Source organism: Macaca nemestrina, chromosome 16, assembly GCF_043159975.1.
Source record: "Macaca nemestrina isolate mMacNem1 chromosome 16, mMacNem.hap1, whole genome shotgun sequence".
NCBI lineage: Eukaryota > Metazoa > Chordata > Mammalia > Primates > Cercopithecidae > Macaca > Macaca nemestrina.
The window spans coordinates 95,085,684-95,098,667 of record NC_092140.1 but is presented as its reverse complement, the minus strand read 5'-3'; the positions used below and the strand labels follow the sequence as shown (position 1 = coordinate 95,098,667).

The 12,984-nt window shown below is 43.9% G+C and overlaps 1 protein-coding gene and 1 long non-coding RNA gene across 3 annotated transcripts in view; one reads left to right on the top strand and one right to left on the bottom strand.

Annotated features, from left to right (window-relative positions):
• The window catches only part of LOC105485992 (uncharacterized), a 539,662-nt gene that overhangs the window by 43,031 nt on the left and 483,647 nt on the right, over positions 1-12,984 (bottom strand). The window lies entirely within an intron of this gene.
• Positions 1-12,984, top strand: part of LOC105485984 (beta 3-glucosyltransferase) — a 120,346-nt gene that overhangs the window by 94,472 nt on the left and 12,890 nt on the right. For both annotated transcript variants that reach the window (XM_011748618.3, XM_071081669.1), the window contains exon 13: positions 11,602-11,721. In XM_011748618.3, the coding sequence (XP_011746920.1) occupies positions 11,602-11,721 (120 nt within the window). The remainder of the gene's footprint in view (positions 1-11,601; positions 11,722-12,984) is intronic.

The window sequence follows — 12,984 nt, the reverse complement described above, 5'->3', positions numbered from 1 at the left end:
TATAGGCTGTACAGTGTGTTCCTTGATCTGAAGAAATGATGATTGGCCATACAGATCCATGCAATATCTTCTGTTTACTTGTTTTTTAAATGGTACTCAAGAGTGTTTGCATGTTCCACTGAGTAAGCAGAAGCCATGCCAGTCAGTGTCTATTCCTGTCAAGACCCATTGGTGGCCCCATAGGGCCACTAGCATCAGTCTCTGTATTGCCAGCTTTGTTTAGGGCCTTTGCACCAGGGAATCTGCCCAATAGTCATTATCAGTCTCTGTCTTTTTTGCTGGTGTACAGAACAGTTGTTACTGGCATTTTGTGCCTGAGAGGATGCAAAAGGAACATGTCTAGATTCAGCCCATCTCTGCCTGCTGCCGTACCCCCATATCCACTAATTTCATGGATCCAGGTGGCCACCTCAAGGGAGTACACAGGGATACCTGCTTGTCAATTCCAGTCACCTTCCAAACCTGGAAAGGGGCTCGATGCAAAAGGAACATATCTAGATTTAGCTCATCTCTGCCTGCTGCCATACCCCCATATCCACTAATTTCATGGATCCAGGTGGCCACCTCAAGGGAGTACACAGGGATACCTGCTTGTCAATTACAGTCACCTTCCAAACCTGGAAACGGGCTCTTCTGATTGACATTAACTTGTTCTGCTTTAATGCACCCCTCAAATGTCCATGGGGCCATGCTTCATATGGGCATCCTTTTAACAGACCAAGTATCCGTTGCCCTCTTGCCTGACTGTATGGGCAGGTGATTGGTCACTGCCTATGAGTTAGTAAAATCCCAAACACAGGTGTTTCTACCAGTGTTCAATTCTTCCATTACTGTTAGGAAAATGCATGCAATACAGCCCACCAAGATTATTTGTTCTTACCTCCTGTGGTCAAAGTAGCAACTTCTAAACAAGATGGTATTCATTTACCCTGGAATTGCCGTCCTCAAACCAAGTAGCTCTTGGTTGGTCAGTCAAGAGCTGCTTACAGGGTACTGTCGAGTCCAGTGGCTCCTCACATAGTTCCAGAGTCAGTTTTAGTGGAAAAGTGGCCCTCTGTTTGTGAGGGTCTCCTCCTTGCTTTCCCCAGGTAGCATGATCCCATACAAATTCTGTTTTATAATGGACCTCATTTGGGCATTGCCTCCCTTATTAGAGTGTTTCTTTGACATCACCCAAAACAGCCTGGGCATTTCAGGTATAATTGTAATTGTCTGATGAGTTTTTCCTGCCTGCTGCACAGATAAAACCAGTTCATCGAGACTCTAATGCTGCAGTAAAGAAAGAGTTTAATTAATGCAAGACTGGCCAAGTGGAAGGACTGGAGTTATTACTTAAAGTAGTCGCACTGAGAACTCAGAGACTAGGATTTTTATGGTATATTGGGTGGGCAGGGGGCTAGGAAATGGTTACTGCTGATTGGTTGGGAACGAAGTCGTAGGGATGTGGAAAACGGTCCTTGTACACTGAATCTGCCTCTGGTTGGGGACCACAGGGCCGATTGAGTCACAAGTCATGGGTCTGAGTGGGGTCAGTTCTTTGCCAGAAGGCAAAAATCTGAAAAACATCTCAAAAGACCAGTCTTAGGTTCTACAATAGTAATGTTATCTATAGGAGCAATTGGGGAAATGTCAAGTCTTGTGACCTCTGTCCACATGATTCTTGAGCAGTAAGGGATGATAAAAAATACACTTTAGCAAAGTTCAGGCCCCTCCCCTGATCCTAATCTTGTGGTCTTTCATTAGTTTTTGGTCTCTGAGCAAGGAGGAGATTAGCTTTAGGGAGAGACTGGTAGCATCCTTCCTTCCAAGTTAAACTATAAACTGAATTCCTGCCATGATTAGCTTGACCTATGCCCAGGAATGAGTAAAGACAGCCAGCCTGTGAGACTAGAAGCAAGATGGAGTCAGCCAAGCTAAATTTCTCTCACTGTCATAATCTTTGCAAAGGGGGTTTCATCAAGATCACTTTATGTCCTTCAGTCATAGGGGTAGCCTCAGTTAATGTCCTGTAGCAAGGAAGTAAATGCCCTTCAAGTGGAAATTCTCTAGTTCAAAGTCCTAGTTGTCATTGCTGGGAGGCACTCACGAACCTTTGCCATAAGCCCCAGAAGGTACTCTGCAGAGGGCTATATCAAATGGGGAAGTTGTCCCCACCAGCTCTTCCGTTTCTATTCTGCACGATGTGGGCCCGGGAAATCCTAACCGGTTCCAATTTTAGCATGTTCCATTAATGCTGCTCAAAGGATTTACATACCTTCTGTTTTACAGTACTGGATAGGGGGAACATTTCCCAGTCAGATAAAATGTCTCTTCCCATAATGCAATCAGGTAAAAGAGATAAAACCATTTCACATGAAGTATGTTCAAATATGCCAGCTTTCATAATCCTAACAACCCTTACACTTTTATGTTCTAGTCCCAGGAATTTCCCTGTTTTACCACAAGATCATTTTACCCTCTCTTTTGCAAAAGGCTTTGGATCCCCAGTCTGGAGTCCCGCTAGGAGACCCTGGCCTCTCTGTTAGTTGTTACCTTGATTAACTAGTCTAACAGGTAATTCTAGGTTGGGTTTCTCATTTTAATCTTTATCTTCTTGTCTTTAAAAGTTCTCCAAACTGGGGGAAATACAGCAAACTGGTTTGGGCCCTTAAATGTTGAGAGATCAGCTGGGGGTCCCTTTCCTCCACTCAGTCTTCAATAATGTTGTATTAAGACCTTTGTTTTTTAACCCCATCAATTTCTATTTTCTTCATTCCATTTTTTAATAACCACCTAAATATGTCCACCTCCTGGGGTGAGTTCCATGGCTCTCCCCTTTCTTTTTCCTCTTACTTTCACGCCTATCAATGTTTTCTCTATTAATCTAGTTTCAATAATTATTTGGTTTTTCCCTTTCCCACATTGACTATCCTCTTGGTCACCACAGGTCTCAGAGGTACTTTCTGTTGTTCCTGCATAATTTTGCCGTTGTGCAGTGGTTCCGAGGCTAGTGGCTGAAGCTCAGACTCACTGAAATGTAAGCTTGGTTTATGTAGCATCAGGGTCTGACCCAGCACTCTCTTTTAATTTTATTTTAGCTAATATGGATAACAGTGATCAAGGGATTGAATAGTTTGCTTTTTTCTGATTAGTTTGCATTTTCTTGTGCCTCTGGTGAACCAATTCTCCATCTCAAAATTCCAGTGGTAACTTTTACCTTTAGTAACTGAACAGAGCACTGTGGCTCCATGTCATGGGTGATCATTTGGCTGCCCAGGAATCAAGGGTATCTCATCCCCTAGACTTTTATCCTTTCTCTTCTCAAACCAAATGTTTCTCTGAACCTGAGCCATTCTAGCTAATCCCACTTCACTAACACCAATTGTTCCTGAAAAACTCTCAGAACATTTTTTTGTGTGTGTGTTCTTATACCACAACAATCAATGAGGAAGCCTTCTGTGACCCCAAAATATGTGGGAATTTCTTCCCCCCAGCAAACAAGCAGTCCTCTACCAGCTGGGTGTCCTTTAATTCAATTCAGTTCTGACACCATCTGCCTGGAGATAGCCTTAGACCCCACAGGTTGAGGGCTCAGTCCCCAAGACTGCTTCCCCAGACACCAGTCATAAGTCCAGACCTCCAGATCTTCTGACTGGCTCTAAGTTGGAGTTCCCACAGCCCCTTCTTTAGGTTCCTTTAATTTGCTGGAGCAGCTCACAGAACTCAGGGAAACACTTATGTTTACTGGTTTACTGTAAAGGATATTATCAAGGATGCAGATGAAGAGATATGTAGGGCAGAGTATGGGGGAAGGAATGTGGAGCTTCTGTACTCCCATTGGGTGCTCAACCCCCAGGAATCTGCACATGTTTAGCTATCCAAGAACTGTTCGAACCCTGTCCTTTTGGGGTTTTATGGAGGTTTCCTTATATAGGCATGATTGGCAACCATGTAAAAATGTGATTGAACAAAAAGCACATGCTCTAAACCCAGAAAGACCTCCTTATTCGACTATTCTTGGCCTCTCTGTGTAGTATTTCTTCCTCTAGGTTATGGGGCAGGACATTCTCGGGAATTAGAGTCTTCTGACCTACAGTCAGATTAAATTCCTACCTTGGGCAGGTATAAGGACATTGATAGCAGCAAGAGGCACACAAATTCCTAGGCAGAAAGGGCCAGGTCCCCAGTGAAACCCAACCTTCAAGCCAAAGACAGACTGAAGCGTGACAGCCAGGCTATCAACTCAGGGTAGAGTCCACGGCCAGGAGTGAGAACTTCCTCAATGCCTTTTAGCTAATCAAATGGTGCTTTTCCCAGGCCCACCCATGGACCAGTCAGCACACACTCTCTGATCCTGAGCCCATAAAAACCCCAGACTTAGTCACATATTGGGACTACCTGCCTTATGGTACCCTGTCACACAGAGGACTACCCACTTTGGGTCTCCTCTCTTGTTGAGAGCTGTTCTCTCATTCAATAAAAAACCATACCGCACCTGGCTTACTCTCCAGTGTGTGTGTGTGTGTGTGTAAAACCTCATTCTTCTTTGACGTGGGACAAGAACCTGGGACCTGCTGAACAGTGAGAGTGAAAAGGGTTGTAACACTTTCCTGACTGGCTCACTGAGCTGAGGGCGGTGACGCACTCCCATTCACTAGAGCGGCAACCCTTCTGGGGGCCTAGACCTCAGGATTTCCTGAGCTGGAGCTGTAACACTGTAATCCTCCCACCCCTTGCTGGTACCAGGCAGCTGCCCCAGGTGATGAGAACTGGCAGTGATGAGGCGGGGCCAGCCCAGGAGCCACGAGTGGAGTGGGGCGGCAGGACCAAATGAGCTGGGACATACCCCCATTCACCGAAGCATGCAGATAGTAGGAATGAATGAGCTATAACAAGAACAAGCTGCAATGCTTCCTGGGGACTCAGAGCTTAGGACTCCCTGAGCAAAAGGGTAACAACCCTTGCGGCTCCACAGTTGCTGGCATCTCCAAGTTTTCAGGCTCTGCTGCGTCCCCCACCCCTTGTCCAGATGCTGGCACCAAGGGAGAAGCTGGTCACAGCATGCCCAGCCCAGCTATGGGCTGAGCACAGAGCCACAGCAGGCCTGGAACCTGGGCCAGTAACATGAGCTAAGCGCAGCCTGCCAGGCTTAGTGGGCAGAGCAAGTCTAGTGGCAAGCCCAGAGCCGAGTGAGGCCCTGACCAGAGGTGCCGCTGGCTGACCGGAGATTTCTGGCTGGTGAAGCAGCACTGAAAGAGTCTTGTGTCAACAGGAGAAGGTCAGAGAGAGACTGTTTCCTGAGATCTGCTCCTGAGGCCTAATAAAGCAACCCAGCATTATAACAAAAGACTAACAAGGGCTATGGGAGTTAAAAGCCAGGAACTCTGGATGAAAACCAATATATATGTATTCGTCCATTTTTACACAGCCAAACCATATCAATATATAATCATAATATCACACCAGGATAGTGGACAGCTCAGTAGTCTGACAGCAAGAATAGAATGCTCAATTCTAAACTAGAGAATGTAAACACAGCAAGGAAATCCTGGATACAGAGTTGAATTGCACCATGCTAGACTGGCTACTGCTCTCCATGATTGTGATCTGTCACACAATAAGAGACCTAGAACTTGCTTTCCTGAGAACAAGAGATGAGTAGTTTTGTTTGTAGGACACAGTGAATTTTGATGCGACTAACCTGAAAGATAAGCATATTCTTTCTCAACCACTTTGTAAAGCTGAAAGTAAGTTCAGTAGCCTAGAAATTGATCTCCATCATGCAAGTGATGCTCTCAGAGAAAAGACCTTGGTTTTAGAATCTGTACAAAGAAACCTAAGCCCTCATGCATGACACCAGGTCAGGGATAACCAGGTCCACATGTGTTTATGTCTTTCCACAATGTCAGACTTTTACTGATGCTATTTCAGCCACAAAAGCCATGAGCTACATGGGAGTTCCCAAGGAATTGATTCTCAGTACTTCCTTTTCAGTCAGTAGAGCCATAGGCACACAGGTTCAAGCCACTCCACAAGTGAGTCAATATTGCAAACCCTAATAGTATACTTAATATATAATTTTATAGATTAAACTTCCCATAACAAAGTTAACATTTAACATCAAGAAAAAGGGGATAGGAAAAAGGGTTAATGAACCACTCCAGGGAGAGAGACGTTGACAAAAAGAATATCCTAGTCTGGGCCTGGCAGTCCCTCAGTCTTGCAAGGAAGAGACTTTGATGTGGGCAGAGTCTTCAGTGGCAGATACCAGGTGCTTATCACAAGTGACAGCAAGACTGTCAGTTAAGATGGCCGTTTGAGCTGCTGAAGTCTTGCTCTTTCTATGGCCACAGAGTCCTCTGGTGAGGACTGAAAATGGAGGAGTGTGCTTGGTTATGTCCTCATTTGATTGAATAGAGTCTTTATTGATCAAGCAAAACATCTGGTCCCTGTTGGCAAAGTGCCTAATGAAATGTAAGATGGAGTCTTTTCCTGAGATGAAGTTACTTATTGTCAAGGATACTCTATGTGTAAGCCAAACACAGTGTTAAATGAAGTAAATCAAACAAATGTATTAGAATGAATAAGATAAAGTAAGTAAATACATTGGAAAGCAGAAGTCTGTAAAAGAGGGATTATCTTGACTACAGAGTAAAAACAGAAAGCCCCAAAACTTATATGGAAACAAATTTAGTACAACAAGAATGTGGAAACAAATTTAGTACAAGAAAGAGACCAAAGAAAAAGAAAACAAGATATAGTAGAAAAGTTAAAAGAAAATCTGTCTTTGCAGACATAAGCAGCATCTTGAGAGAACTTAGTTAAGAGAGAATAAAATTGCTTCGTTAAGAAGTTGGTGGGAGCTGAGAAAGATCTGAAATCTGAACTCTTGAAAATGAAAACTTTCTGTAAGACTAATAAAACTGAGTTGGAAAAATATAAGCAGCTCTATCTACAAGAATTAAAAGTTAGAAAATCACTGGCAACTAAACTAAACAAAACCAATGATAAAATAGCAGAGGTTAGTAGCAAACTCCTTGTAGAGAACAGCAGACCAGATTTTTACACCACTCTTATTACGAGGCAGTCCTAGAGTCACCTTGTGTGCTGAAAACAGGATAGTATTCAAAGAACATTTTCTAGTCACTCAGAAACCATCAACATTGTCAGAGGCCTTGATCTTCAGACAGATATAAACCTGACTGGAAGTCTTGTGGACACTTTTCACTGGTCAGAGTTTCTTTTCATATATTAAATTTGTTTTCTTCACTTTCAGCTTTAGCTTTGTTAGCTAGGGTATTTTTGTAAGACTCGCAAGTGGGGATGGGAAAGGTGATCTCTGTACTTTGTTTTCTTCTTACCCATCCCTCCCACCAAAAAATGAGACACCAGAACTGTTAATGTTACTATTGCTCTGTGAGAAAAGATATCTTGGTGAATAATTTAGAGACATTTGTAGGGCTCAGAAGAAGACAGGAAAATGTGGGAAAGTTTGGAACTTTAGCCAAGAGACTTGTTGAATGCCTGTGCCCAAAATGTTGATAGTGATATGAACAATAAACTACAGGTTGAGGTGGTATCAGATGGAAATGAGGAACTTATTGGGAACTGGAGTAAAGGTGATTCCTGCTTTGTTTTAGCAAAGAGACTTGTGGCATTTTGCCCCTGCCGTAGAGATTGGTGAAACTTTCACTTGAGAGATGATTTAGGGTATCTGGTGGAAGAAACTTCTAAGCAGAAAAGCATTCAAGATCTGACTTGGATCCTGTTAAAGACATTCAGTTTTATAAGGGAGGCAGAGCCTAAAAGTTTGGAAAATGTGTACCCTGACTATGCGATAGAAAAGAAAAACCCATTTTCTGGGGAGAAATTCAAGCCAGCTGCAGAAATTTGTGTAAGTAACAAGGAGCCTAATGTTAATTCCCAAGATGGGGGAAATGTCTCCAGTCCATGTCAGAGACCTTCGCAGCAGCCCCTTCCCCCACTCCCCTCCCTCCACATCAGAGGCCCAGGAGGAAAAAGTGGTTTCGTGGGCTGGACTCAGGGTCCCCATGCTGTGTGCAGTCTAGGGACTTGGTGTCCTGCGTCCCAGCCACTCCAGCCGTATCTAAAAGAGGCCAAGGTACAGCTCAGGCTGTGGCTTCAGAGGGTGGAAGTCCCAAGCCTTGGCAGCTTCCATGTGATGTTGAGCCTGCGGGTGCACAGAAGAATTGAGGTGTGAGAACCTCTGCCTAGATTTCAGAAGATGTATGGAAATGCCTGGATGCCCAGGCAAAACTTTGCTGCAGGATGGCGGCCCTCATGGAGAACCTCCACTAGTAGGGAAGAGAAATATGAGGTCAGAGCCCCCACACAGAGTCCCTACTGGGGCACCACCTAGTGGAGCTGTGAGAAGAGAGCCACTGTCCTCCAGACCCCAGAACGGTAGATCCACTGACAGCTTGCACCATGCGCCTGGAAGAGCTGCAGACACTCAATGTCAGCCCGTGAAAGCAGCCAGGAGGGAGGCTAGACTCTGCAAAGCCACAGGGGAAGAGCTGCCAAAGACCATGGGAACCCACCTCTTGTATCAGTGTTACCTGGATGTGAGACATGGAGTCAAAGGAGATCCTTTTGGAACATTTAAGATTTGACTGCATCACTGGATTTTGGACTTGCATAGGGCCTGTGGCCCCTTCATTTTGGCCAATTTCTCCCATTCAGAATGGCTGTATTTACCCAATACCTATACCCACATTGTATCTAGGAAGAATTAACTTGCTTTTGATTTTACAGGCTCGTAGGCAGAAGGAATTTGTCTTGTCTCAGATGAGACATTGGACTGTGGACTTTTGAATTAATGCTGAAATGAGTGAAGACCTTTGGGGACTGCTGGGAAAGCATGATTGGTTTTGAAATGTGAGGACATGATATTTGAGAGGGGCCAGGGGTGGAATGATATGGTTTGGCTGTGTCCCCACCTAAATCTCAACTCGAATTATATCTGTCAAAATTCGCACATGTTGTGGGAGGGACCCAGTGGGAGGTAATTGAATCATGAGGGCCGGTCTTTCCCATGCTATTCTCATGATAGTGAATAAAACTCATGAGATCTGTTGGGTTTATCAGGGGTTTCTGCTTTTGCTGCTTTCTTGTTGTCTTTTGCTGCCACCATGTAAGAAGTGCCTTACGTTTCTGCCATAATTGAGACCTCCCCAGCCACATGGAACTGTAAGTCAAATTAAACCTTTTCCCCCTAGTCTTGAGTATGTCTTTATCAGCAGCGTGACATAGACTAATGCATTAAATTGGTACCAGGAGTGGAGTGTTGCTGAAAAGATGCTCAAATATGTGGAAGTGACTGTGGAACTGGGTAACAGGCAGAGGTTGGAACAATTTGGATTGTTCAGAAGAAGACAGGAAGATGAGTGAAAGTTTGGAGCGTCCTAGAAACTTATTGAATAGTTTTGACTAGTGAAGTCCAGGCTTAGGTGGTTTCAGATGGAGATGAGGAACTTATTGGGAACTGGAGCAAAGGTCACTCTTGCTATGCTTTAGCAAAGAGACCGGTGGAATTTTGCCACTGCCCTAGAGATCTGTGGAACCTTGAACTTGAGAGAGGTGATTTAGGGTATCTGGTGGAAGAAATGTCTAAGCAGCAAAGCATTCATGAGGTGACCTGGCTTATTCTGAAAGCATTCAGTCATATTCATTCACAAAGAGATGGTTTGAAGTTGGAACTTAATGTTTAAAAGGGAAGCACAGCATAACGGTTTGGAAAATTTGCAGCCTGACCATGAGGTAAAAAAGAAAACTCCATTTTCTGGGGAGAAATTCAACCCTGCTGCAGAAATTTGCGTAAATAACAAGGAGCTGAATGTTCATAGCCAAGACAATAGGGAACGTGTCTCCAGGGCATGTCAGAGATCTTCACGGCTGCCCCTTTCATCACAGGCCCAGAGGCCTCGGAGGGAAAAATGATTTCATGGGCCTGGCCCAGGCCCCACTGCTCTATGCAGCCTTTGGACTTGGTGCCCTATGTCCCAGACGCTCCAGCTCCAGCCATAGCTAAAAGGGGCCAAGATACAGCTTGGCCTTTGCTTCAGAGGGTGCAAGCCCTAAGCTTTGGCAGCTTCCACATAGCAATGGGCCTACAGGTACACAGAAGACAAAAGTTGAAGTTTGGGAACGTCTGCCTAGATTTCAGAGAATGTATGGAAATACCTGGATGTCCAGGCAGAAGTCTGCTGCAGGGGTGGGTCCCTCATGAAGAACTTCTGCTATGGCACCATATGCAGAAGGGAAATGTGGGGTTGGAGCCCCCCCCCAGAGTCCCCACTGGGACACTGCCTAGTAGAGTGCTCAGAAGAGGGCCACTATCCTCCAGACCCCAGAATGGTAAATCCAGTGACAGCTTGCTCTGTGCACCTTGAACAACCACAAGCACTTAATACCAGCCTGTGAAAGCAGCCACGAGGGCTGTCCCCTGCAGAGCCACAGGGGTGGGGCTGCCCAAGGCCTTGGGAGCCCACCTCATGCATCAGCGTGTCCTGGATGTGAGACATGGAATGAAGGAGACTTTGGAGGTTTAATATTTAATGATTGCCTGGCCAGGTTTTGCACTTGCATGGAGCCTGTGGCCCCTTTGTTTTGGCCATTTTCTCCCATTTGGAACAGGAATATCTACCTCCTGTGTCCCCTGTGCCCCCATTGTATCTTAGAAGTAACTAACTTGCTTTTGATTTTGCAGGCTTATAGGTGGAAGGGACATTTCTAAGTGGTGTAAGTTCTTAAAACATGAAAAAATAGCCTTTCTTAGCACTACCCTTTGTGTCTACTTAAAAAAGTTATTTTTTGATTTTTTTTCCTATAAATTCATTGTTTTCATCTGAACAGCAGCTGCAGTTGCAGGCATTTTTATGACCAACTCATGGATAGTCTGACTTTAGAGAACCCAGACTAATACACTGCCCTTTGTAAGCTATTGTTGCTAACGTGTGTTAAAGGCAGATAGGAGCCAAGAGGTATTCAAAAGTATAAGCAATTAGATACAGAAAGTTCTCAGACTTGGGTGGCCTTGTTGAGGGAAACATAAGCATGATTGTGCCTCATTATCTGAGGATTTGTAGGGTAGCCTCACTGCCCAAATTCTCTTCCCCACCTGCCAGCCAGGGGCCCAACATGCATTTGCATCTCAGTGGCTCCTTTTTAGGCCATCAGAAATTTTTTTCCTTAAATACCAAGTTCATCTGAAAAGATGTGAGGATTAGTTCACACTCACTTGGAAACAGGACTGGTAGAAATAAGATCCAGAGCACACTGGCCAACTTCACTTCAGTAACCTGCCGCTCTCACCACGCAAATCAGGCAGCCATATCATGGCAGGGGCTTGCAAAAACTGAGCAACAAGCCACTCGTGTCTCAGTTTCTCTTCTGTTCCCAGTAATGTGCAGTGTTCATGCGTTCTTTTCTTTTTTTTGTTTGTTGTTTAAAAATTTTATTCATTCTGTAAGTCACTCAAATTTCTTAACTATTTCAGTTTAGTGTGACACAGTATACAGAGTGGGATGTAAGAACCATAAACTATTCTGTAACCACATTTGAATCAAATAATCATGATTTGTGTTCCCTTTGGCACCTCAGTATCTTCAGGCTCCAGCACTTGCTTAGCTGTTATGACTCTGGCGAGCCTGTGTTTCTGGGAGAGCGCTACGGCTACGGCCTGGGCACTGGCGGCTACAGCTACATCACGGGAGGAGGAGGGTAACTATGATCACAGCTTTCTTCAACTACTTTGAACATAAACTTTCTTTTCCACTTGAGAGGTGGGTCTCTGGCACTGGGATCTATACTGATATGTGAGTACTCTGTGAATGGTGGTTGTTAGTATGATAGGAAAGTGAACATTATATTTGCTAAATATTAAAAGAACACACAGTAAAGAATATTTTAGCCCTTGAAGAAATGATATAAAAAAGTATGTCATACTTGGTAGAATGTCCCTAACAATGGTTGCTTCTAGGCAGCCAACTAGTTTTGATTATGTTTAAATGGAAAAAACAATTGGTTATAGATTTTAATCTCAGAGAATAAGCCATTAGACTATTAAATTATGGAATGCTTAATAAATCACCTTTGGGGAACGTATAGAAGCTTACTTAGGCAATTAAATGATATTTGTGTAGGATTTATAGGTTTTAAATAACAGCTAAAAATCAATGTTTTGAAGAAGCATTTGCCTAATCTCTTATGAAGATTTTAACTTGATTTATATGGGTGAATCAATTAAGCAGTTTTCCCTATTACTTCTATAGTCTTACTATTGGTGCGTGTAGGCAAAATCTTATCAACTGTAGTCATTTACATTCATTCAGTAGATATTTATGTCTGCTGCGTGCCAGGCAGCATTCTAGTTTATAATCTAATGGATGATACACTTCTGGAGGGCTGGGACCTTAAATTCCTACTTTGCAATTCCCTAGATTGGAACAATTCCTACAGGAACCTGCAGGATCTCAACAGTCATACGACAGGCATCCTGATTTGGTCTAGCCGATTCAGTGGTGAAGATAACACGGTTATGGAGGTGGCTCTTTTGTAGTGATAACCAAACCCGAGCATGTGTGCTGATCTTTGTTAGTCTATGGCTTGCATCTGCCTGAGGTCATTAACAACAGGAGGGGGAGTCCAGGGAGGCCTTTGAAAAGACACTAGATTAAGCCCAAGGAGTGTTGACCTCCTTATCAAAAAAGGTTCAAGCTATTTGCAGCCTTGCTGTAATGCGTTGGGCTTTCTGGGTGAAGAGTTAGGGCCAATTAAGGATCAGAGCATGGCACCCATCGAGCCAGGATGTTCCACTTTGAAAGTGGCCCTGTTATTTGTATATGGGTTTGTATACTTTGTAGCATGATAGTGTTCATATAATATTTTTAAAACAGAAGTGACTTGTTATGTGATTTCTGCAAGAAAACCATTTTGTTGTCTTCATTGTGTATTGGATTTAGCTGTTGTTTCCAAGACTGGCAC